The 27,069-nt window shown below is 42.3% G+C and overlaps 1 protein-coding gene across 1 annotated transcript; it reads right to left on the minus strand.

The window, feature by feature from the left end:
• Positions 1-305: 305 nt before the first annotated feature.
• LOC119487934 lies at positions 306-26,614 on the minus strand. The gene is made up of 14 exons (XM_037769015.1): positions 26,493-26,614; positions 21,411-21,536; positions 20,624-20,779; positions 19,083-19,221; positions 16,517-16,686; positions 14,923-15,057; positions 14,355-14,540; positions 13,568-14,229; positions 11,976-12,118; positions 9,788-10,009; positions 9,316-9,552; positions 8,593-8,726; positions 7,682-8,008; positions 306-7,573 (listed from the first exon to the last, which is right to left on the minus strand). The coding sequence occupies exons 1-14, from the start codon at positions 26,547-26,549 to the stop codon at positions 3,269-3,271; spliced, it is 6,999 nt and encodes a 2,332-aa protein (XP_037624943.1). The 5' UTR covers positions 26,550-26,614; the 3' UTR covers positions 306-3,268.
• Between the last annotated feature and the right edge of the window lie 455 nt (positions 26,615-27,069).

A 27,069-nucleotide genomic window follows, 5' to 3' on the forward strand; every position in this document is an offset into this window, starting at 1 on the left:
GGTCACTTGAAAAGCGTAGACCTCTGCCATGGACAAAAATTTAAAAATAATACATATATCCGTCCCGTGATTCAGAACCCCATTCCCATGCTACATCCTTCCACCAAGTTAAAGTAGTTTTTCTGTAATCCTGCTGGAAAAACAGACAGACAAACTGAAAACATAACTCCTTGGCAGAGATAACAATGAAACTGGTTCACATCCAAGATAAGCATTCAGCCCTGAGAGCACACTTAAGTGTACACAAACACACATCATACCGTACGTCAAATTGACTGACTTAAATGAAATGATGACCGTATTCAGAATTCCCAGATTGCATTTTAATAAAAAGTAATGTAAATTATTTCCCCTGACAAGAAGATGAAATCATCAAATGACTCCTTAAACACAATAACTCCCACATGCAGGTTCAGACAAATGTGCTCGAAAATCCGGCACAGCTTCTCCTACTTACATTACAACCGGTTAAACATGTTCTAGTAGTTGTTTACATTTACATTTCATCCAGTAAGAAAAGATGCCTACAACACAAACATGGCTATATGGTAACGATGAAATAAAGATAGTGAAAGATACATTATGCATGATATTTAAGTCTCGATATGCAAGTAATTGTAAACAAAAGGGTTGGCCCAACCCACCACCAATATTCTAAACACAAGATTGGAACTTTTTTTTACAGACAACAGCTCTCATGAATTTATACATGTTTTCTGATTATGTAAAAGCTGTTTTCATTAGTGATCAATCAAAGCAATAAAACAATCATTGTATTTTCAATTATGATGAATTGACAGACACATAAAACAGAATTTCCCATCCGTTGCTGTTATAGCCTTTCCTGGTCTGGTAAGACCAGTTGGTTATGCTGGCTAAAGTTAAGCTAATGTCAACAAACCTTATATTGCTTTGTGTGTTGAGTCAGTTCACTGACTTTAGGTCTCTTGTCTACTTGTGCTACTGTTACTCTACAGTTTGTCATGTTTCAGCATTTACCCTTTCCTGTAATTGTCACTTGTTCCCAAAGTGGCCCGCCGCTCTGCAAAAGTTATGTAAGCTCACTGTAATGTGAAAATATGCTGAACTCAACCGTGTTCGGTCTTCTGCCACTCTTGTCTATTTAGTAGCCTGTGAAATAAAGTACCAGTAGACAATATACTTAACTTCGAGGACTGTGCCACTTCAAAAATCACGAAATTGCAGCAGAGAATACTTTTTTGGCAAACTAAACCCTTTGAATGTCGGATTTCACAAATGTTTTACACATCGGTACTTCAGAGTGTTCTGTTTTTAGTTTGACACGTGAGCTTGATACAGCCCTGGCTACTAAAAATTATGTTATCATCCGCATAGAGAGGAGGTCGGGGGGATGGGACTTTCAACCGGTAGACTGCTGTTGGTGTCACATGCAAAACCAAAAGTCAACGTTCACTTATCGTAATTTACGTCCGTAGCTTAAATATTGGAACAAACGTAGTAATTTTAAGCCAAACTATGATGTTTTTTTACTAAACCAACAAAGTAGTTTTGTTGCCTAAGGCACTGATCAGACAGAGTGCACTGTGCAGGTGGAAAACGTGAGGCGTGCTGTCTGTGACATTTTCTACAGTTACAGACAAACCATGAACTGTATGCTACCTAATAGTCAGTAGTACAGCTTAAGGGGATAGTTTGGGTGTTTTGAAGTGGGGTTGTATGAGGTACTTATCCATAGTAGATGTATTACCTACAGTAAATGATGGTCGGCACACCCCCAGCAGGGAGAAACGGACAGGAGCACCGACACCGGAGCAAAGCAACAGTGCTGTGGATGGGGGGTGTTAGAAAAACCTTTTTTTTTTTCCAACAGGGAACCTATACTGATACTGTTTTTGCCATCTGAGCCTGCTGGCTTTGGTGAGAGCATAGATAAGTTTTACTTTCAGTTCAGTTCTCTGTCAGAAAGGAGAAGGAAAGGGCTGTCTGACTGCATCCACATCCACAGCACTGTATTGCTTGGCTCCGGTGTCGGTGCTCCCGTCTGTTTGTCCAAGCTGGGTAGCACGCCAACCGTCATCTACTGTAAGTAATACACCTACTATGGATGGATAAGTACCTCATACAACCCCACTTCAAAACAAAAAAACTATCCCTTTAATTTAATGAAAACAACTTAGCCTACCCCAAATCTCAAATACCGCACTAATTTGCCTCCTGCTGTTTTCTGTTCAGATCATGGTAACTACGGTTAGTAAAGTCATAAAGCTCCGGGTATCCAGCAAAAATCACCACAATGACAAAGAACGCGAATGACGTCGGGCGCTTTTCCACAACGAGTTGTGATTTTTTCAACTCGGGGCACACAGAACAGAAAAACACTAGGCGCTCAGCCATGCAAAATCAGTGTGCAAATGCAAAATGCTTCACTCTCACTGAAAACAAATTACAAAAAGCCGCACCAGGCTGCTAAAACGCACTCTGGGTGATCTGGGCCTGAACCTAACCAAGTAGTTTTGTTGCATTTTTTGTTTTTTGTTTCAATTTACAACATTAACCACATGTTTAAAACTGTGACTATAATCTGGGAGGAAATACATTTCCCTCGATACATCATTGAGAGTTCAGTTCAGTTGAATGGGAACGTAATTTTGCAGGAGACAGGGTTGGCATTGGTAACATGCCCAAACAGCACCAAGCCAGGCTGCAATGACAAATCAGGACAGTGGAAAAATCATAGGCATAGACCACTAGAAACAGCCACTAGCCTGTAAACCAAACTCATCCTACAAAAAATTAAAAAGAAAATTACAGGGTAGTACCCATCACCTTCAATCCAATTTCAGTCGCAGCAGCAACCTGACCCAGGGAAAGAGACTTCTACAAATAGAATGACGATGATGAACGATAATGACACAAAACTGGTGCTTTCCTGCATCTGTGACCCACATCAACACTGGGAATTACAACAGAATAGTGTCCTGATGCACTGACTTAAATCATTGCCGGTTGGTGCAATTCAATCTGCCTAGGTCAAGATGTCAACACACTATGGTGTCTGGGTTTACATGTGTTTTGAGTATGTCAACAGTGCCCCACACCAATCTCTATAAACAGATTCTGCATTCACATGTAGAATCTGTAGCAGCGGGACTAGATTTTGGTAATCGGAAGCGTTCTGGTTTCCGTTTTGTAGAGTTGCCAATTCAACCGGGGCATACCACTTCCACATTTAACGCTATGGGTTACTGTATAGTTGCTATAGTTGCAGCTTCAAAACTGAAAGCAATCACTGTTGTTTACACTTTTCAGAGGGGCTTTTTAAACTTTGAGGATTCTTGTCCTTTTTACTTTTTCTGGATTTGTTCCGAGGAGTTTGAAGCTGGGCGGGATTCACTTCGCCACCGCTTGCTTCAGCCTCATGCATGTAATTTGGAGCTTCTGACCCAACCTCCAGCAAAGTCGAGCCAACTTTCCCTAAAGTATTTGGGCCTACCCCTGCCGCTTCTCCAGTCATGTGCACACTCTCATTCTGAACGAGGTAACCAGCCTCCTCAGCTACCTCGCTCGTTGCAATAAAGCTTGCGGTTCCTGTCTCTGCCGAGCCTGGGTCTGTTTCCAGCACTGAAGATATGGTCTCGTCCACCACTTCAATCTCTGAATAAGATGTCGGTGATACCTGAGCAGATGCATTAGTTGCACTAGTATCTAATCCCTCTGTAATCTCAAGGTCAAAAGGGACCTCTGCTTTGCCCTTTTCCAAAGTGAGAACTCCACTCTCGCTCTGTTCAATTTGAATTACGTCTGTGTTCTGGTAATCAGACTGAATTGTTTTACCTTCAGCTACGTTTCCAGATGCCACTATGCTACCACTGGCCCCTTTATGTTCACTGGACATAGGAACCTGTCCTGTGGCCACCCTGGATGATCTCAGTTCCTCTGAAGATGTGACCACATCATCTAAACCATCCATGTTAGCACCCCTCACTAACGCTTGACCAGCAGTATCTAGTCCCTCAGGAATATCCACAGTTATGTCTCCTATCTGAGAAGAATCCACCCCTTGCCTTACTTGACGTGTAACAACTTCAGTTTCAATCACCTTTGACATTGCTGCCACCTGATCTTCCTCGGATAGACATTCAGTCTCTGACGTCAGAATGCCTTCTTCCTCTACAGGATAACTTGTACCTGGTGCATCTTCTCCTTCGCTTTCTTCATCTGTGATGCTAACATGTTGCTGTATGGATAACGCCGCTTCCTCCAGAGTCTCCTCCTCCTCCTCTTTCTCTGGAACATTTATGTTATCATCTGAGATTAAGGTATCATCCACTTGAGAACTTGTGTGCGATGAATCTTCCTTTGGACTCTCTTCATCTTGGTCATCTGAGAAGCTTACATTTTGTTGCACCATTTCCTCTTCATCGTTCTCTTCTTCATTAATGTTGTCATCTGAGATTAAATCATCCTCCGTGGTCAAAGCATATTGTCTTTCAGTGTCTTGGTCATCAGAGGTACTGAAACCCTGCTGTGACACTCCATCCTCAACAATACTCTCCTCGTTCTCTCCGTCACTTATACTGTTTGCATCTGCATTGACTTGATCCTCTCCTGCTCCTGATTCGGACATATTTTGTTGACTATCATCATCTTCTTCTTCTTTGTGGCCAGCGCTACCATCTTCTGCTGTGTGCAGATGTTGCTCTAATGTTAAAACGGCTGGCACAGCGGAGCCCTCTACTTGTACTTGAGTGGTAATTTCATCTAATGCTGATTTCAAATTTGAATCACCCAGATCTCCTTCTTCTTCTTGGACAGTTAAAACAGTGCTCACAGTTTGCAACGACGTTCTTGCTTCAGAATCAACAACATCTGTATTTGCATGTCCTTCCACTATCTCACTCCCTTCACTATGATCCACCTGTAGTTCTGGCATTGCTTCTTGATCGGCGGAGGACCTCTCTTCAGACGCATTCACGGTGTCTTGGTCATCAGAGGTACTGAAACCCTGCTGTGACACTCCATCCTCAACAATACTCTCCTCTTTCTCTCCGTCACTTATACTGTTTGCATCTGCATTGACTTGATCCTCTCCTGCTCCTGATTCGGACATATTTTGTTGACTATCATCATCTTCTTCTTCTTTGTGGCCAGCGCTACCATCTTCTGCTGTGTGCAGATGTTGCTCTAATGTTAAAACGGCTGGCACAGCGGAGCCCTCTACTTGTACTTCAGTGGTAATTTCATCTAATGCTGATTTCAAATTTGAATCACCCAGATCTCCTTCTTCTTCTTGGACAGTTAAAACAGTGCTCAAAGTTTGCAACGACGTTCTTGATTCAGAATCAGCAACATCTGTATTTGCATGTCCTTCCACTATCTCACTCCCTTCACTATGATCCACCTGTAGTTCTGGCATTGCTTCTTGATCGGTGGAGGACCTCTCTTCAGACGCATTCACGGTGTCTGTCGAACTCTCGTTTGGAGGAGTTGCTGACAAATCGTCACCCGCAGTACTGAGTCCTATTTCAGAATCTAGCAGTTGCTCCTGCTCTGCCTTAACCTCTTCTTGTGAATCTCCGGTGACAGTAGTCATTTCCTCCATATTCTCTTCTGCCTGGATACTATCAGATGTGGCAATGACCTGATTTGTTTCTAAGCCTGAAACAACTTTCTCTGCTGGGCTGACATCTTCCTCCCGGGCTCTGTTACTTTGATCCTCTGTGACTTCATTTGATTGAGGTTCAACGTCAGCACTTCTGTACTCTGGACCTGCAACCATGCAGAGCGCAACAGGTTTTCCTTCTTCTTCCACTTCTTCTTCTTCTTCTTCTTTCAAAGGTGACACTTCCTGTCTGCCCATATTTTGTTCTGTGCTATCATGTATTTGATTGATGTGGTTGATGTGGTCTCCCTCTCCTTGAGTAAATGTGACATCTGATCCAGATATATCTTCCTGGGAAAACCCTTCAGAGGGAACATAGTTCTCCTGCTGTTCTGATTGTTCTTCCTCTGCGTTCTGCTGTGGGTCATTGGATTCTGCTGTTTGACTGATGACATCGGTAAATGTGTTTGTTGGAGCTTCAGTGATTTTATTCAACTGATCGTCTATTGTATCTCCTAGTTCCTCTACCACTGTGTCAGACTGCTCCAATGATGTCTGCAGTACATCTGGCCTTGCTAATAATTTCTCAATATCCTCCTCAAGATTTACAATTGAATATTTTTCGGATGTTTGTGTTGGATACTCTTGGATCGGTGAATCTATTGTAAATGTTTTAAACTGAGTTGTTTGCTCCAAAGGTGGAATTCCTTGGAACTGGTTTACACTGACCTGCCTAATCCCAACTGGATTCATCCCAGCGGGCCAAATTCCTGCCTGTTTGACTTCTGGCTGCACCGTCACCACATGTCCCAATCCCATTCTTGGCTGTCCAACACCAACTCCCAAAACATCGACCGGCCCTAACCCTATCTGCCCTGGCTGTCCAAACCATGTTTGCCCCAAATTGCTATTTACTGCAACATAACCCCCCCCATTAGCAACAGTGTGTCCTGGCAGAATGCCATACACACTTCCCTGGGCTGCTGGGCCTAACACCCCCTGAGGGGGAGCAGCCTCTTTTACCAGGATAGCACCTCTGGGCAAAGTGCCCTGAGATGAGCCTGGGTCCACCCCCTTTGCCTCACCTGGACCACTGTCATCCATTACTAGCATAAAGTTACCACCAGGATCTGGCCCTATTATTTTCCAGCCCTCCGCAGGGACTGAGCCCTGAGACACACCTGGGCTGCCAGGTAGCAAAAAGGTGGGGCTTACTGGACTGGCGGGGCTGGCAGGGCTTTTGGGGCTCCCAAAGCCCTGGATAACTAGCCCAGAAGAAGAGACTTGGGGTCCACTGATTACAAGTCCAGAAGAAGAGACTTGGGGTCCACTGATTACAAGTCCAGAAGAAGGACTCTGGGGCCCACTGACTACATACAGGCCTTGAAAATTGCCTCCATGGGCCCCATCTGCCAGCAGAACCGTGTTCTGAAGCTGTGGTTGAACTACATAGTGCATGGGCTGTAGCATAGGGCTGGTGGTGTAGTAAATTGGCTGCTGCTGCTGCTGCTGTAGTATAACTGTCTGAGCTTGACGGGGAAGAGTAGCAGAATGACTGATGTTAGAGGTATGACTGATGTTAGTAACCTTGGAGCGAGGAGGGAGTGTCATGGATGACGGGGCAGCGCTTACAGTACTGACGGATGATTTGGAGATGTTAGTAGATGACATGACTTTCTCTGTCTTGATATCAGTATGGTATGTTTCAGCACTACGCTCAATTTTGTGCTGAACAACTGGTTCAACAATATCAACCGTGGTTTTGACAGCACCTGTTACTTTGTGTGTCAGGGAAGGTTTGGGTGTTGACTTGGGAGGGGAACAGATCTCAGCCAGAGTCTTGAACTTTGGCTCGAGGTCATTGAGGAACCGCAGGTCGTTGTCAGACTCCAGGATGCTACAGCAGCCCACTGAGCCAGCGGGGGAGCCCTGGCCCTCATAATCATACTCCAGCAGACCGTCCTTCACTGGCAGAGCGCACGCCGCTTTCTGTTTAGGGCAAAGAAATAGCACAGTGGTGTCTATGAACTCATAACATCTGTTTGTATGTGAAAGATCTGGTGAAAAAAGCAGCTGCATGCAAAGCTAGCATAGTACCTGTGAGTAGTAATCATCAAGGTAATCGTCAGGGAGGGCTATATCCTCATACAGATCTGTTGTTTGTTGGCGACGAAATGTTCCCCTGCTGAATGAAGTACTGCTATTGCCATAGTTGAACGATTGCCTTGGAGACCTGTAGACGTTGTCAACCTCCATCAAACTTTGGCCGGTTTCCTGAAAACCCTGCAGAGTTTCATAGACCCTAGTCGTCTTGTGAGTTTCCTTGAAATTCGACAGACCGGTGTTGAAGTTCGATGCTGCTGCTGCGGACTCAACTTTCTTCTGGGTTCCCAACGTGAGAGGGGCACTTAGGAGTGGCACTTCCTAAAAAAAAATGAACAGAAGAAAGAAATTGTTACCTATCAACACAACTATGTATGATTTTGACTTGGCAATCTGGGTGTGGTATCAAAAAAGCATATAGGTTAAAAGTCATTAGAATCCGAACCATTAAATCACCACCAGCTGCTGTATTTGTAGTTTGCAGCTTTACATTTTAAAACAAAAAAGTTTATTCTCTCTGAAAGGGGATGCAACACGCTTCATAACTAATTGTCATGCCTAACTATAAATGGAAGCTATTTTATTCAAACCCCTAACATAATTTGAGTAATTCTTTAATTAAAGGCACTTGAAAGATAAAAATCAGTTCTCGGAATGGCAGTAAACAGGTTGAAACTTCCTGTTTGTCCTCATGTGGACCCAATTTGAATGATCGGTGACAAGAGTGACACACCAAATAGCCTTCTACCACTTTTCCCCTCCAACACCGCAGCTTGGTTTCTACATAAGACGTTCATTTTCGATAATACTAGGATTATGTCTCATTCTGTTTATTGATAAACTAACAGAAGAAAGGCGATGTGTCTGTTTCTTCTCATTAAAAGGAAACAAAAATGCCAGCCAACCTTATCCTCGCCTTTGCCTTCAGTGTGGTAGGATATGAGGTGTTCTTTGGCGTCGAATGGCAGATCACTAAATTGGTCGGGAAAGATGGTGTCTGCACCTCCACACTGACAGAACAGCAGGAGAAGAGGGATGACTGTAGAGAGAAGCAAAAACATTCAGATCAATGTCAAGCAAATTTAAATTGGGCTGTATGTATTTCTCCGTATATTGAGCGTTTTGATAGTTTAACAGTATTTATAAAGCACTTAAACCTGCTTTATAATGTAAAAGACCTGAAAATCTCACTTTTTACAATATGGGACCTTTAAACCTAACCATGTCATGTCAAAGGCCGTTTTGTAACGTTAACCCTGTGGCGTGAAATGACACGCGTAAAGCTTAAAATGCGTCATCATGACACACGGAATGTCCTCAAAATGGAGACCGCTGTTCTCGTCCCGTGCGTCATGTTTCAATTGGCTGTTCATTCGTGTTCACAACGTTTAGTGTCATTTTCACTGTACAAATGTAGTTTTAAGACCAAACCATGTTGTTTTTTTCCCTAAACCTAACTAAGTGGTTTTGTTGCCTGAACCTAATCAAGTGTTTTTGTAAACTTCACAATATTCAGCACGTGTTTACTGCGACCGAAAAGTGACGCCAAGGGGTCTGAGAAAGCGTCAGTGTGTGACAAGTTGGGATGAGAACGTGTACTAGGGTGCTTTTATTAAAGTTCAACTCACACAGCAGTAGGCACATTGCCATTAGCAGCAGGCCGATGGCCGGGGCAGCGAGCTTAGATGAAGTAGTTCCTTGACTGCCTGTCAGGCCGCAGCCCTCTGTTTCCACGCAGGTACAAACTGCCACTTTAAAAACCTCATTGGCCGGGCAAGACAGACCCTGAGCGTCCGACACCTCCACCTGCAGCTCATATGTGCCGGGCCACAGAGCATCACGGGAGTGAAGAGCGGAAGTCGTCGCTAGAGACAACAAAGGACAGATGACTGTTAAATTCACACTGCATTATCATTCAAATCTAAATCAAAATGGCTATGCTGTTTGTAGCTTCATACATCATCATAGCTTACTTTAGCAGTTTTTTTAGTACTAACTGAATAATATTTAATACAGGCAGTTTATATCTTGATCAATTACACTGTGACAAGCTGCTAAAAAGAAGACAAAATGCAAAAGGAAAGAGAATAGTTCTGTTACCGTTGATGACTTCTACTTCCCAGTTGCCTCGTGTCCCCTCGGGTATGATTCTGAATGTAAATGGAGCTGCGTTGGGACTCACGTCCTCGTCAAAGCCAGTAACATGAACAGTTTTTTTGTCGGAGCACAGGTCGCTCTGGGTGGTGGTCAGGGTGGGACAGTGGTCGTTGGAGTCAGTGACTTGAATGGCTATTGTTCCCGTGGCTGTCTTTGATGGCATGTCTGAGGATGACAACAGTTTATAAGTCAATCAGCACACAGACTAAAGCGCCTGTAGCCAAACGGTTACAGCGCATGTCATATCAAGTCAAGGCAATTTTAGTTGTATAGCCCAATATCGCAAATCAGAAATTAGCCTCAGGGGCAGAAATTAACTTTTTTCACTGTCTACCACTGTGGCAGGCAGGTTTTTTTTTCGTCTGCCACTTTTGAAATCCCTGCCCTAAATGAAGGAATAACATTTAAAATCTGATGTCATTCAATGTTTGATATATTTTACACAAAAACAACATTATATACATGGTTAATTACAGTGTTCGAATTACACAGTGGAGGGAGGGTACTATACCTATATCTGTACATGTATCTATAGTGGTTATTTGCATAAAAATGAACACAATTCAAATGATTATGAATATTTAAAGATTTGCTTTGATTAAAAACAAATCTTGGAAAGTTGTTATGAAGTTAAACAGGTCATAATTCTCTCTCTAATATCTATTTTATATTGATGTGAAAACATCTCCTTCAAGCAACTGGATTTATTCAAGTTTCTCGCCAAAAACGGAATTTTACAGATTACATTTGAACACATCATGATAACGTTATAATATACCTTCGGCCAATAGTCCTTTTTTTCCTGAGCAGACTTTGAACGCCTCATAATAATAACATTATGGCACCTATATGTTAGCATCAGTAGCTCCGCTATTTATCCAGTCAGGACTGTGCTGCCCACCGGCTGCTAACAGCTAACGTTACTAACTCTCCTCCTGCTGATTTAAACACAGATTTGTTGTTCACAGTGTCGCTTTATCCGCGAAAAATAGGATGCACACCCTCAGGTTTAGTAGTGCCATGCTGTTGAGCGTTTTTTTTCTCTCCATCGTGTCCCCGGTCCCAATCAAACTGAAACATGATACAGCGTGCGTATGCGTCATTGTGCATGCGTAACTGTCGGAAAGCATCAATAAGAGGAATCGTTAGTCACGGAGGCATGAGATGCCAAGAAAGCGAACAATACGGTTCTCTATTCTCATCACTACCGTTTTCCCTGCCTGCCAAAGTGATGGGTGTCCTTATGATTTCACCCTCCACTGCCAACAATTTACCCGCATTTGGCAGGTGGCTGGTGCTAATTTCAGACCTCGCTCAGGGGGCTTTACAATCTGTACAGGATACGACACCCTCTTTCCTTTACAGTACGACCCTCTCATCGGATGAGGAAGCACTTGACCAAAAAAAACCTATTTAGTCATATAACTGCAATGTTCTTGGTTTGATTCCAGCTGAGACATTTGTTGCATGTCATACCCCTCTCTGTTTCCCTCCATTTCCAGTCTGCCTCTACCTTGTCATCTGTCCAAGAGAGGCAAAAAGGACAAAAAAGAGAAAAAAAAAAAACAGCACACAGACTGTAAGACCACGAGATCCTCTCTGTTTCCCCCCAGTAGCTTTACACAAAATGAGTGACTCAAACATAAGCCTTGAACTTCAGTCTGCCAAAAATACCTGCTCAGTACACTGTTGAAGCAAATACGTTAAAAATAATAATAACAATAATAACAAAATGATGATCATTATATTAATAATCCCCAATTAGATGGTGTTTATGTACCGATGACGGTGTTTTTTTTATGGAGGTCTGTTAAAACTGACGCTGGATGTTCTCATTCTATGGCTGACACACCTCGAGGCACAACGTGGTTTTGCAGGTTCTGTCAGAGATCAGTGTGCTTCATTTCATATATTACCTCGGGTAAATACGTTTATGAACCGATCATCAAACTCATAAACATACAAGTGATAAATCATGTTCAGAGAAGTGAAGCATTGCATTATTAAAAGAGAGTCCTTCAGAAGCGAAGGCAGAGCCTGTTTAAACAGAGAAGGCGTAGCAAGAAGCCAGAAATGAAGCCTTCTGGTTCACAATAATCTTACAGGATTATAAAGTACAAATGGGGATTACCTTTGGTTATTGCCAGAATCTTGGCAATGTAGGTACCATTCACCAAGAAAGGCGATTCTCTATCTGGTACCTTGTTGAGTTTGATCTCAGCTGTTTCTTTGTCGATGGTAAACCAGTTGTCTGGATCATAGGCTTTGGCATAACTGGAGCACAGCAAATATGTAAGAAAAGGAACACAAATATTAAGAAAAGTAATAACAGTTAAGTGTTTAACTAAAAGTAGTGATTTGGTTAAAGTATCAGTTCAACATTTGGGGAAAAAAACTGAATCACTTTTTTGCTGAGAGGCGAGATTTTCAAGTCTGTGGAATGGCCCTTTAAAGGTCCCATATCGTGCTCATTTTCAGGTTCATACTTGTATTTTGTGTTTCTTCTAGAACATGTTTACATGCTGTAATGTTCCAAAAAACTTTATTTTCCTCATACTGTCTGCCTGAATATACCTGTATTTACCCTCTGTCTGAAACGCTCCATTTTAGTGCATTTCAATGGAATTACAATGGAATAGCAATGGAATTGCGTTGCTAGGCAAAAGCTTGGGTCCATGTTTACTTCCTGTCAGCTGATGTTATTCACATACACTGCAACAGGAAATAAACTGGGACACATTTAGAATGTTTACGTTTAAAACCGTGTAATGGTCTAAATATTGTATATTTGTGACATCACAAATGGACAGAAATCCTAACGGCTTGTTTCAAACGCGCAATTTCTGAATACGGGCTGTGTGTATTTCTCTGTGGATTAAGTGTTTTGATAGTTTAACAGTATTTATAAAGCACTTAAACCTGCTTTATAATATAAAAAGACATGAAAATCTCACTTTTTACAATATGGGACCTTTAAGACACAACGCAGCGGTTTTGAGCTGCGCTGCTACCCGCGCTTTGCTCGATGCAGCGGAAAGATGCTGCGGTGCGGTGCAAACCATTGGAAATAAAGGGTTTCAGAGTGCAGTTGTGCCGTTGTCGCTAAAGCCAGGAGTCGATTAGCTAAACTTAGCGTAAAGACTGGAAGCAGAGGGGAAACAGAGTCTGGCTCTGTCCAAAGTTCAAAAATACACCCACCAATAATTCATATCGGTTTCCCTTTTTGCCGGTCTTTACTCTTAAGATAATCACTTCCTGGCTCAAGCTACACACTTAGTGCACGGACGGCAGGAGAATGATATCCACCTTTTCATCAAACTCAAAGCAAAAAAATAAATATAAATGTGTTTTCCAAATTTTTGAACTATTCCTTTAGATATTTTTATTGTTGCCATTTTTGCCACGCTGTTGGCATAGCTCTATTGATGGCAAACATCAATCGGTTGGTCAACCACTTTGGTCCAGATTAAAATATCTCAGCAACGATTAAATTAATTGTCATGAGCCATGAGACTGATTTGAAACGTATTTTGGGTTCTGATCAGGTCAGGTCAAGATTCAACGTATCTCTGGTTTGCAAAAACGTACAATGCCAACATTTTATTCCGGCGACTTTGTCGCACATGTCAAACATTACAAACATCAGTGATAAGTTCAGCCTCACAGGGCTGCTAGCTGTAGACTGTAGACTCTTCTTTTTTTAAGTTTTGTATCTTGACTAACCTGACGTCTTCAGCTTGTTTTCCTGTGTCCGGATCGATGGCAGTGTACACTGCGATCACACCATCTTCCGGTGCTTCTTTTGGATCTTCTGATACAGGAACATGCTTGGTGTCAGGGCTGAATGCTGGACCCTCAGGTACATTATTTACTGCTATTTTAATGGGATAGCTCTTCGCCGGTGCACTTGGCTTTTTTCCTGGTCCTGGTTTGACACCTGGCTTAAGTCCAACCCCCACTCCAGGCCCAACACCAGGCTTAACCCCAACTCCAGGCTTAAGTCCTCCTTCAAGGCTAGCATCCAACCCTAGATCCACTCCTCCTTCAAGGCTAGCATCCAACCCTAGATCCACTCCTCCTTCAAGGCTAGCATCCAACCCTAAGTCTAATCCCAGGTCTACCCCTGCATCTACACCGGCTCCAACACCCACTCCAACTCCAGCACCGGCGCCGGCGCCGACGCCGACGCCGACGCCGACGCCGACGCCAACGCCGGCGCCGGCGCCGGCGCCGCCGCCGGCACCGGCACCGGCACCGGCTCCGCCTCCGCCCTCTCCAACATGAACGTCCACATCCATCAGTATAGCACCACCCTCCGTAAAAGGAGCTACGTTCTCAATGAGCAGGCCAAGCTCAAGCTTCTGGATTTCTTCAAAATCCACAGGCTGTTTGTTCGGGAGGGAGGGTCAAGAGAGAGGACAATGAGAGGTGAGAAGCAGCAGGCAAATGTTAGTGACACAAGTAACACTAGTTACAGTAAGTAAAATAATAATCAAAGTCACATGATTACCTTGATCAGCTTCAGGATGCCCTCATTGGTTTCTTTGTCTGTCTCAATGGAGAAGAGATTTTCCTCATTTCCTTTGGCGATTGTGTATACAGTCAGCCAGTTGTCGCTGTGTTCAAGGTCTGCGTCCAGAGCTTTGATTCTCATCACAATTACATCATGGACATTTTCATCCACTGCGCCATTGTACTGCCAACAGAACATGATTCAAAACATGCAGTCAGTAGTTCAAATTGTCTTGCTGTCAGTTATGTGCATTCTGAACACTGGAAACAGGAGTGTGTGAAAACCAGATAGCACTGTAACCTCCCAAGGCAGCTGGATTCTCGAGCTGATGTCGCAAGATCACGCGAGAATAGCGGAATCACATATCGGACGAAAACCTGTCTCGTCAGGCTTTAAGTAATGCGTTTGTGTCCAACCAATCGGCGTCCTGTGAGGAGCTACTGCAGCTAGGGGCGTGGCTAGGGTTTGTCAACATTGACTTGGTTTCACACGAAACATGAACAGCAGTCTCCTGGGTGAATGTCCTGTGTTTGTTTGTGTGGACTGTAAATGTCGTTTTCCTCACCTCAGATTTTTCCAGTACGGGGATGTTGTCATTGATGTCCAGGACTTTGATCTCCACAGTTCCTGTCCCCTCTAGTCCCCCTGCTGCCCCTCCCATGTCAGTCCCCTTTATAACCAGTTTGTAGAAGTCGAAAGTCTGTCGGAGGAAAAACAGACACATCCTTCGGTTATTAAATGAAATGCGATCATACTGCGCATACAAGTGTTGACAAAAGTCAGTCAACAGATCTTCACAAATCTCTCTCTGATTCCACCTTGATGTTAAATTTCAGAGAACAATTAAATTTGTATATTAAAATTGTTGTATAATTAAACGTGTGATTAGTTGATGAATGACTGTAAACCACCGGACTGCCCTTTTATAGGTTGGATGTAGTGATTGGTTCAAACGATGGGAGAATCAGAGAGATGAGAGAGTAATGTTTACTCCCCATCCAACTGAACAAACTGAATTCAAGAGGAAATACATTACCTATCATTATTTCACCCGTCAGACCAACACATTCTCACTCCCAGCTCGTTGAATACAGCAGCTCTGTGAGCCGCTCTACACTTCCAACTGTGACACTCAAGGCAAAACGAGCAAAGCTGACAGTAGAGTGGTATTCTAGTGTCAGTTTCCACTCGTTACATGCTACGGTGTCTTTTCAAAATAAACCTCCCACATTGGTTTACTTTGTTTTTACGGCGGAGTATTAGGGCCACATCGAGGAAAAAAAAAAAAATCGGAGATTTCGAGAATAAAGTCATAGGTTTACGAGAAAAAAAGTGGTAATATTTTGAGAATAAAGACATAGGTTTATGAGACAAAAGTGGTAGTATTATGAGAATAAAGTCATAATATTATAAAGTAATAATTTTACGTGTTATTTTAGAGGGGAAATAGTGTGAAAATGAGGAACGTGGAGCGTCTTGTGAAGTTAAGCTTTTGTTTAGGTTTCACAAATAACCAAATACCTCATCTTTTGGCACATCAGCACCACATTATCATCAGTATCAGGACCTTGAAAAGATTGTGAAAGAAACTGCGTTTATTCTTTTATTTACTTTCCTTGTTTTTCTCGTAAAGTTATGACTTTATTCTCGAAATCTCCGTTTTTTGTTTTTTTTCCCTCAATGTGGCCGTAATACTCCGTCGTAAGTTTTAAAGTTACTTGGTTAGGCTTAGGAAAAAATCGTGGTTGTTTGGGGTTTAAAATACTTTGTACGCAGCATTTGTTAAGTATGTGAGCTACGTAACAAAAGTGAGGTAAAATAAGTCGACGTTTACTTGGTTTCACACGAACAGCGGTCTCCTGGATGAAAGTTCATCCACCCTTTCTTGCTCTTTTTACTACTTCGGTCGATCTGAGCGTCTAATATTGACCCGGATGGGTTTACATTGGAGTGAGTTTGAGTGGGTTACATACAGAATCTGAAGGGTGCGCTGGTATCAGTCGGCGAGGGATCACTGACAGAGTGTCGGTATTTGATGAGTTAGGACTGAGAATGGGTTGTTCAGACAGATCAGAGAGGATCTTTAGCATTCGTTTTCACAGAAAAGCTGCAGCATATGTTGAAATGTGTTTTATGTGCAGTGAGCAGTATAGCCTCACCTCTCTGTCCAGTGTGGGCTCTTTGACGTACAGCTTGCCCGTCTTTTGGTCTAAAGTGAACATGTGACCCGTGCCTTCTGGCTCCTGACTGACGATGGAGTAGGCGATCTCTGCATTAATTGTTCCATCTTCGTCTGCATCTTTCCCCACGATCTGCATAACATAGGTATCTGCGGTGGATCACAACAGTACAACACAATCTCAGCAGGATCAGGATCAGGAGTGTTCAATATCCACACACAGTATATCCAGACTGTGTTTCCATCTAATAAGACAGACTACGGTAACACCATTTATGAGGATGTTGTGTGATATATGAATGTCAGATGACTTTGAATTGGATCATTCATACATAACCATCAACTATCAACCCTTATCGTATGGTAAATGAATGGACTTGCATTTATATAGCTCCTTTCTAGTCTTCCGACCACTCAAAGCACTTTACACTAGATGTCAGCATTCACCCATTCACCATTCACATGGCTCAGCCTTCAGGAGCAATTTGGGGTTCAGTATCTTGCCCAAGGACACTTCGACATGTGACTGGAGGATCGAACTGCCGACCTTCCAATTGGTGGGCGATCTGCTCTACCTCATATTGTCATGCGACTCCCTGTTTTACTGCTGAGTCCAAAAATAGGTTTCTTTCCAGGAGAAGACAGACATTAGGGGTTAGGTTCTTCTTCGTCAGGAAACAAACCTGGGCTGCTTTATACCAATGTTTGTCCTTTTTCTGATGATTAGAGACACATTTCTGCCCACGCTAGGGATGCACCGATATCGATACCAGTATCGGGTATCGGGTACTGTGCTCATGTACTCGTACTCGCAAAACGTCTCCGATACAACGGCACCGATACCACCATTTTCGGGTCCTATCGTACACGCTCATGCGCCCGATCCCACGGGGCCCGGGATCCCACCTTAGTCGGCCCGCACCGGCCCTCACTTTCATTGCACCACTGGGTTTTGCTTGCACCCTCTGACTCGCGCGCGTGCGTTAGACTCCTTGGTCCGTGATTCAAGACGGGTCGGGTGGGCTGCAGACATCGCCGCAGACCCCTGGCGCCTTTTACGTGAAAGGGCACAGCGAGCACTTTGGCCACGGCCCCGGGAAGCACCTTCGCCCTGAGCCGTTCCAAGCCGACCTAGAGCCGGTCGCGGCGCACCGCCTCGTATGCGGGACTCCCCAGCCTGCCGTGTGTCGCTCACACCCTCCAGCTGGCTGTTAACGAGGGTCTTTTGGCACAGAGAAGTACTTGTATCGGTACTCAGTATCGGTGAGTACCCAAATGTAAGTACTTGTACTTGGTCTGAAAAATCAGTGCATCCCTAGCCCATGAAAAAAAATATTTCAAAATAAAAATACATGCTATACATGTGTTATTGAAATAATTCAATGTTGACTTGGTTTCACATGGGACATGAACAGCGTCAGTCTCCTGGGAGAAAATCTGTGTTAGTTTTCTTTACGCTACATCAGTTGCTCTGAGCTTCTAATATTGACGTGGATGGGTTTACATTGGAGTTGGTTGAAAGTCCGGTGCATTTCATACAGACGTTAAAGGGTGTCTTGATGTGTCTCGGTCTATCAAACACCGAGGGCCACTGAGCAAGCGTCTGTATTTGACGAGTTGCCAAGTGAGAACGGGTTGGACGATCTGCTTCATCAGCGCTGTGTTGGTGTGGTTTGATCAGATTTGATTGACAGTGCTGGCAGCATGAACAAACAATCACATGTTGCCTTAACATACGTTTATGTTACTAAGCAACTGTGAATTAAAAAACAAAAATATGGTCCTCTCTCTAGGTTTATGGTGGAGAGGAGGTTGTGTTGCCCGGGGCTCTGGCTCTATCTATTTGGCGTGGAGAGGTGGTCGTGTAGCTCTGACTCTATCTATCTTGATGTGGAGAGGAGGTCTTGTTGCTCGGGCTCTATCTATCTTGACGTGGAGAGGAGGTCTTGTTGCTCGGGCTCTATCTATCTGGCGTGGAGAGGAGGTCATGTTGCTCTGGCTCTACCGGTTTGGCGTTGAGAGGAGGTTGTGTTGCTCTGGCTCTATCTATCTTGACGTGGAGAGGAGGTCGTGTTGCTCAGGCTCTATCTATCTGGCATGGAGAGGAGGTCGTGTTGCTAAGGCTCTATCTGGTTGGCATGGAGAGGAGGTTGTGTTGCTCTGGCTCTACCGGTTTGGCGTCGAGAGGAGGTCGTGTTGCTCTAGCTCTATCTGTTTGGCGATGCCTGGAAGCTGCTTCTCACATATGTTCACATTTTACATATACATTTTTGTCATATAGATTGTCTATGTTATATTTTCATTATGTTGTTACTCTGTACACACTACATCTATTGCACTTCTGTCCATCCTGCAAGGGGGATCCCTCCTCTGTTGCTCTTCCTGAGGTTTCTTCATTTTATTTTTTTGGTTAAGTCTTTCTGTACAGATTGTATTTGTGATTTGTGATTTTGAGCTATACAAATAAAATTGACTTGACTCTGATTGTATCCATCACTCACAGTAACAGGCTGATGGAGAAATAGGTGTTTAAAGTCTGACAATACCTGTTATGCTGGTCTCTGTGATGTTGCCATATTGCAGCTCAAACTCAGGAGGGTTGTCATTCTTGTCCAGGACTGTGACCACCAGTGGGATGTCATCCTCTGCTGTGGTCCCATCTCTGTATTTAGCTTTCCCTGTTAGCTGCATGAATTACATGAAGAGATGGGTACAAGCTTAGACAGTTTACTATCGATCTGGCTGCTGTCTGCAGTGTTCTCCCTCAATACTGGACCAGTTTCAGAACACATTGTCTCCTAACTTAAACACAAAAACATGGGAAAATAGGGTCCAGGTTGAAAAATACAGAAGTTACCCTTTAATGTCTATGCCTGGTTGGGATAACCCAGACAAAACAAATGTTGTTAGTGAACTTCCTGCTATTACTTTCTGCCACTGCCATTCCCAATAAGCTGGTGTGCCCTATATTGATCAGTGCTGGACAAACCTGCGGGGTCTGAGAAGTGAAGCCAATGCTGAAGTGTCTTAAACTTACATTCTTTCCAACAGCCAACAGGGGGCGACTCCTCTTGTTGCTAAAAGAAGTATGATTCTATAGAAGTCTATGAGAAAATGAGCTTACTTCTCACTTGATTTATTACCTCAGTAAACATTGTAAACATGAGTTTATGGTCTCAATCGCTAGTTTCAAGTCTTCTTCAATACAGCATGATGTTCATTTAGTAAATTATGGTCCCAATTAGAGTCAAACAGACCATAAAAGCAGGGGATGCTTTAGGGCGTGGCTACCTTGTGATTGACAGGCTGCTACCATGGTGTTTTCTGGTCTGGGAGTTGTCTGTGTTTTCGTTTTACAGCTTTAACCCTTTCACAGTGTGTTTTCAGTTCATGACAGTTAATCATAACCTTTTTGGCCTCCTAAAAATGTCTTATTTAGCTCCACCCTCTCGTGTCACTCCCGGTTGCAAAAAAACCCAATATGGCGATGGCCGAAATTCTGAATTCAAGGATTCAAAACGGCAGTCTACAAACCAATGGGTGACGGTCACGGTGACTATGTCCACTTCTTATAAACACTCTATGGTATTGATGAATGCATGGCGCTGTCCGTGGTGCAGAAGTAGCAGACGGATTTGTAATTGCAACCCGCCCTTCATCCCGGGAGGTTCGAAATGAACGAAGGAATCCGTCCCGTCCCCCCCTGTTAAAAATTAACAAATCGCCTACTGGTTGTGAGTTTGAGCCTCTTACCACTGCCTTGTTAAAATTTCATGTATATGAGCTAATCACAACCCCTCTAGTCTGACCACTCGCTAACCACATTAACTCATAGCTTTGTCAAGAGAGATGGAATCTCCATATTTTCAAATTTTTCAAATTTGGAGCTGAAACAATCCATAACACAAAAACAATATTTTGTCTTAGAGATCCACAAATATGTGTGAGGGGGAAGCTTAGTGACATCAGTAAAGCCTTGTGACCGACGGAAACCGAGCTGCGTTACCCGTTGTCCCACTATTGTTCAACAGGTTTCAGTCCGTTCAGTATAGTACGAGGCCTGGAAGTTATTTAAGGAGAGACTTACGTTGTAGAATGGGCATTTCTCCCGGTCCAGCATACCAGTGATGCGTACAAACCCTGTGTCAGCGTCCACCCTGAAGAGGTTGAAGGGTGGCCTGTCAGCTCCTGCTCCAGTGAGATGATACTCCACCTTTTGATCTTTGTCTTTATCAGAGCGAATCTGGCAACGAAACACAGGCACAGACAGGAAAGTGGTATCAGTCTTTCCACTAGCTGGAACGCGACGTCTTGACTAACATTGAGTTGGAACATTGCCTGACATAAATTACATTCAGGAACAGGTTATGAGACAATGGAGCCCCTAGAGCACACGCTGTATGTAAAAGGCCCTCCTGGTCTCCAGCGGCGTACCATCCCCTCAAGACTGTACATGATTCAACACTACTTCAACTATTAATAGTGATATCCATATAAAAGTTAACAATCACCCCAATCTTCAAGAGTTATTATTAATTATAAATACATTTTGTATCGCTGTGTGTTTATTTTATGAAGTCTTTCCAGGTGTGTGTAGTAACCGTTTAATAAAAAACAGACAACACCCCTTTGTCGTAAAGTCACTGTGCCTCTCATGTCTTATTTTTTTATTGGTTTGGCACTTTCACCCCGAGTTGATGTCAGCCTTTAATCCCGGGCCAAATTCTCTGTAGTAGGTACAGCTGAGGATTGGAACTGACTGAAAACAATAAGTGGAAACCAGTTCTTTGTTTACCAGTTTACGTGATACATTATTAACCCAATTATATGCTAATTGTGGGAAATATGATTTTTATGAGGAAAAGCCAAATGACCTTGGCGATGAATTCCTTCCCACTGTAGTCGGTGTTCTCCCACAGCCTGGCAGGAGGAAGGATCCACTCTCTCTTCTGCCTTCTCAGTGTCTTTGGCCTCTTCGCTGCTGCCTCGGCGCTGAGCATCTGAAAGCAAACAGCACACGTACACTTGACTCGGCCTTAAATGGAGACTCTAGTGAGCAGTACAGCGTGCAGCGCTGTGTGGTATGCGTAGTCTACGTGCACTTTAGAGGCATTTTTCATACTGAAATGAAGGGAAACTAGTAGCTTACTGAAAGACAGAAAAAAATACGGTTTCCATGTAAATACACCATTACTGAATTAGAGTTTCCCTGGCTGTGGTGTAACTGATCAACTATAGAGGAAAGATGAGAATGAACAAGTGTGTGGAGGTATGTAAAAATATATATTGACTGTACTTAGAATACTAACGCTTCGTCCACACTGGGAACATCAGGAGCGCATGGCGGCTGCATGATTGATGCGTCGGGTGTTTCATAATGGCCATTTCATTTCATTATAAATGTCATTTATATTTATTTTAGACAGAGAAAGGTTAAGAAACGTGTGGTAATTTGTAAATAATAGTAATAATCCACAATTAAAACGCCATACTATATTCATCCATGGAGCTCTCCAAGTCACTGCATGTTCTACAACACTGTCCGGCACATATTTCAGAATAAATGCCTCGTGTTAACAAATGAAGGAATTCTGTCCACAGAAAAAAAAAGCTTGAGGGCTTTTATTTTGAAATGAAAGCAGGGTTGATTTAAAAATAAATCTTTACTTTTTTTCATCTCGATAACATTTTCTACAGATAGAGACATTGAAACAGTAGCAATGTTGCTGATATGATGTCATTATACAGTCAATAGATCACTTTCACTGTCTGTTGTTGCTGTGAACCGCGCGGCTTGCATCAAAAATAGGCGAGACCTCAAATCTCGGGAAGAGACGCAGCCCCTGGCAGTGTGGCTGCTCTAACCTGTTAACACGGACGCCGAAATAAAAGAACAACAGGTAATGCAGCCGCCACACGCTCCTGACATTCCCAGTGTGGCCGAGGTCTTAAGTCATGATCATTCTATCATCACGACATCAGCGTTGGGATCGGCGATGTCGGCAACCCACGCAACCACTCTTGAAACACGGACTCTGTCTCCTTTACTTTGTGGCCCCTGAATTAGTGTTGAAATGATTCTATGTTAGGTAGTAAAAACTTTAACAACACTCGACTGCACTTCAGTGTGTTTGACAGTACTGCTTTGGCACTCTTAAGTTATAATTAATTGTATTTAAATGCACTTGCATACAGGGCTCCTTGAAAATACAATGTTTACTCAAATTGTTCTTCCAGGTATATTTACATATGTAAAGTATATTAAACTAATATTTATTGTATATTAAACCAAATGCTCTCAGCTGATAGAAGTGTATGTATACACAATGTACATGTTAATGATTAATTGATTAAAGTTGTGGTTAAATATCAGGACTTACAACCTAATGGTGTCTCAAAATAACACAGATGGTCGTGTAAAGTTGTGCTAATTATAATTAAAATATTAGTGGGTCCAAAATAGCACACTGACTGATCGTGAGTGTACATGGAAGTATAGTTTCTAAAATAAAGTCTTGTCTTGTGTGATATTGCTGAAGAAGAGGTGAGCGAGGCGTGTTCCAGCACTCAATGTGAATAATGTTTGGCATTCAGCACCTGTTTACACCGGGTGAGGATAAAACTAAGTTCCTGTGCCAGCACGGTGAACGAGTTGGGAGCAGCTACAGCACTTGGAGCATGTAGTTTGGTAGCAGTTAAATGGTCCATTAGATTAGCTACTTTCATTTAACACTGCATGGGCGAGGTGATATAGTTGGTAGTGTGTCTGACTAGTGCATTACCACCTGTGACACCAAGTGAAGTTATATATATATATATATATATATATATATATATATATATATACACACCTTTATTAGCTCGAGACTTGATTATTGTAATGCTCTGTATGTTGGTCTCAACCAGTCTTCCCTCGCGCACCTCCAACTTGTGAAAAATGCTGCTGCTCGCTTTTTAACTTCCAGACGTGAACGCATCACCTCCGTACTTTACTCACTCTATTGGCTTCCAATTCACTTTAGAATCGATTTTAAGCTCTTGATGTTTGTTTTTAAAGCCATTGACGGCCTTGCCCCACCTTATTTGTCCGAGATTTCTTTTAATATTTATATATACTTTATTTTTTCCCCTTTTTTTTCCGAGGTTGTTTTCGTATATGCAATTTACAGTTCGTAATTACAATAGTTTATAAATCATATTTTAAGTAATTGAGCTTAGAGACGAACACAATAAGTACATTAGGGAAACATCAGCATTCAAATTGAAATAAAATTTTAAAAAAATAAAATAAAAAAAGAATAGAATAATATAAAAAAAAATATATATAATAATACAAAGAGAAAAAAAAAAAAAATAATAATAATAATAATTTGTCCGAGATTTTAACTCTCCGCGAGCCTAACGGGGCTTTGCGGTCATCTGGTCAACTTTGTTTTAGAAGTCCCGAGGTCGAGGTATAAGCTGTGGGGTGATCATGCTTTTGCTGCCGCTGCTCCTAATTATGGAACAAGTTACCACAGCAAAACATATATCAACTTCTCAGTGGGAATCCAAGTGTGCCAGAAAACAGCAAAGGCAACATGCTTCGAAAGTCACCGGACGTTCCGGTCATCAGCTTGTTCACACGTGAAGACGCCATTTATTAAATTAATAAAACAAAGACATGAATGTTACTGATTAAACTGTCTAATGCTGTTTTCAATCACATGCCATCAGCAATCATACATAACACAACTGAAGCCAAAATAATAACACAACTAAAACTAATTATCTCCATCTAAACCTATTTTTTGGGGGTTTGTTTGTTTGTTTTAATTGAATTGAATTACATTTTTGTATATTGTGTAAGGCTTATATAAAAGGCAGGGAGGGCTACTTTTGTATCTCAATCTGTGGAGTGAAACTATGGAACAGTTTAAATGTGGAGCTAGAGCAATGTCCAAACTTAAACCAGTTTAAAATAAGGATGATATTCTCAAGGTACAGGGATGAAGAGGGGATTTGACAATCATAAGGTGTTTAGAGGAGTTACTGTTTATTTATTCATTTGGTTACTTAATATTTATTCTCTCTTAGTCTATGTTCCGGGGCGCCGGTTAGCTCACCGGGTAGAGCGGGTGCCCCATGTATCAAATAGGCGAGTCTTTGCTGCAGCGGCCCAGGGTTCAAATCTGGCCTGTGGCCCTTTCTGCATTGTCATCCCCTCTCTCTCCACATTTCACCACTATCACTATCTCTCTCAATAAAAGCCCCAAAAAATTATCTTTAAGTATATCTTCCTATTTTTTCTGTAAAGAATAATGCAAATTTGTAGATATTTGATTTTGGGTATATATATATTGTATTACATGTGCGTATTGTATATTATAATAATAATATGCGCATAAACAACTAGTCAAAATGATTAAGATAAATATATAAGTAATTAATTGGTATTCTGGATTGATAATGAATTTAAATTTTGATAAGGATAATTATATCAGTAATTAATTTATATTTCTGTATGACAGAGATAAAAGGTAATAATTATTATATTAAGACAAGTTTGGGAAAATGAATTAGAGTATATGTATAGCTCAATAAGGAAGCTGGTAAATTATTAATGAATGACTTATGGAGAAGGGCTGGGATTAAACAAGTTTGTACTTCTTTTCGCTCCTTTTCGAATATGTAAACCAAGGCATCAATTTCTTTTACTTATGCTTTTCATTGTATGTAAATACTACTTTTTTTCTGGCTGTCCACTTGTTTGCATGATCATTCTATTTTTATTATTTTAAATCAAAGTAATTACGAGTTTGGATGTGCGTGTAAAGTTTCATGAGTTTTTGTGCATCCTAAAGTCTTCAAACATATGTTCGTAAATTTTAAAATCACGCAGGAAATCCAAGTTGGCTGACTTCCTGTTTGCCGAAAAAATCTCAAAAATATTTAACACGAACTTCAAGACGTATGCAATTACATACTTGAATTTCGTGAAGATCAAAGAAACTTTCCCTGAAAAACTGCCTACATTAGGGGGCGCTATCTCGGCCGCTGGCGACACCCGAGCCCAATCAATACAGAACTTTGAATTTCCCACCAGTTCTGATGCATATTCCACTTTTGGTGAGTTTTTGGGGATGGAAAAGGTCCCAAAAACACGATATTCCAGCGGAAAAATAATAATAATACTTAGAAAAACAATAGGTTTCCTTGCACTTTCGTGCCAAGACACCGTTGGGGTCCTGGCACTTTCGTGTTCGGGCCCTAATTACATTCTGTGATGTAATAATACTTTCTACAGGCTTTATCCTTACATCACTGAACAGTATTTTGTACCACGAATGCCCTTTGAGGCAACTTAAATGTATAAATGGACTTGACTTGGCTTGACTATACATAGTATACCTCAACACAAATACAGTAGATAGTAAACTTTGATGAGTTTACATCCCAAGCAGCTTTTATAGACAGACAGACCAGCTTTCCAGCACATTATTGTTCAGGCACGTCTCCATTTTATGACTTATATACAGCTGCAGCTGCAACATAAAACACGCCGGCGTTAGCAGCTTATCTCTCATCTCTGACTGCTGCACGTTGTAGTTACAGCAGAGACACATCATCATCACCGTGCTTTACATTACACCTACGGTTTCTGCTCACCCATGCATTATTTAGTGATGCAGCAGCTTTATTTACATTATTAGTATTTGGGTGCTGGAACTGCAAATATTTTCTGACGTGCATGATGGCTTTGAAAAACAATTAAAGTAAAGCAATCGTGTGTCATATCTACTTAAGGGTGCTTCATCAGTAATTGCATTTAAAAATAATAATAATAATAATAAAGTGCAAATTAGTCCACTTGAAGAGTTAATCACTCTCCTGTGACAACAGGTCCCATCATGGCCTGCAGCATGTCCCGGCGTGTCAAGGTGAAAGTTATAAGCAGCTTCGGGGCGAATACTCACCAAGGCCAGCACTAACGGAAGCAGTAGGCACACTTCTGCGAAAGAGAGCCGAGCCATGAGTGAAGGGATACCGCGGCTTCTTACGCCAACCTGTCCTCTCTATGTGTGGTAGAAAAAAAACCACGGAGGACTTGAGGTCCACACAGAACAAACTGTACTACCTGCTAAAGACACACCTATATCATCTTCATCCCCCTCCCTCCACCTACAACCAGTCCTGCATGTGCAGCCCCTCTCCTCCTTTTCCTCCTCCTCCTCGTCCTCCTCCCTCCCCTCGCCTCATGTACGCTATTATAACTTCAACTGTCACATGCATGCGTGTTTCTCAAAGGTGTGTTTTGCTCACTGCTATATGCTTTGAGAGGTTACAGTAAAGCCTCGAGGCTGAATACTAGATTATGCTGACAGGGACAGACAGGTAGAACACGCCGTAAAAACATTCAGTCAGGACAAAATGTACCATAAGTACAACTCTTTTCTGTTAATATATATTTGACCCTTTTGCAATGACAGTTGGTTTGCTGACAGAGGTAACAGCGTTAACCTGGGGGAGGGGGGGTCCTCATGCTCTATTAAA

This window comes from Sebastes umbrosus, chromosome 5, assembly GCF_015220745.1.
Source record: "Sebastes umbrosus isolate fSebUmb1 chromosome 5, fSebUmb1.pri, whole genome shotgun sequence".
NCBI lineage: Eukaryota > Metazoa > Chordata > Actinopteri > Perciformes > Sebastidae > Sebastes > Sebastes umbrosus.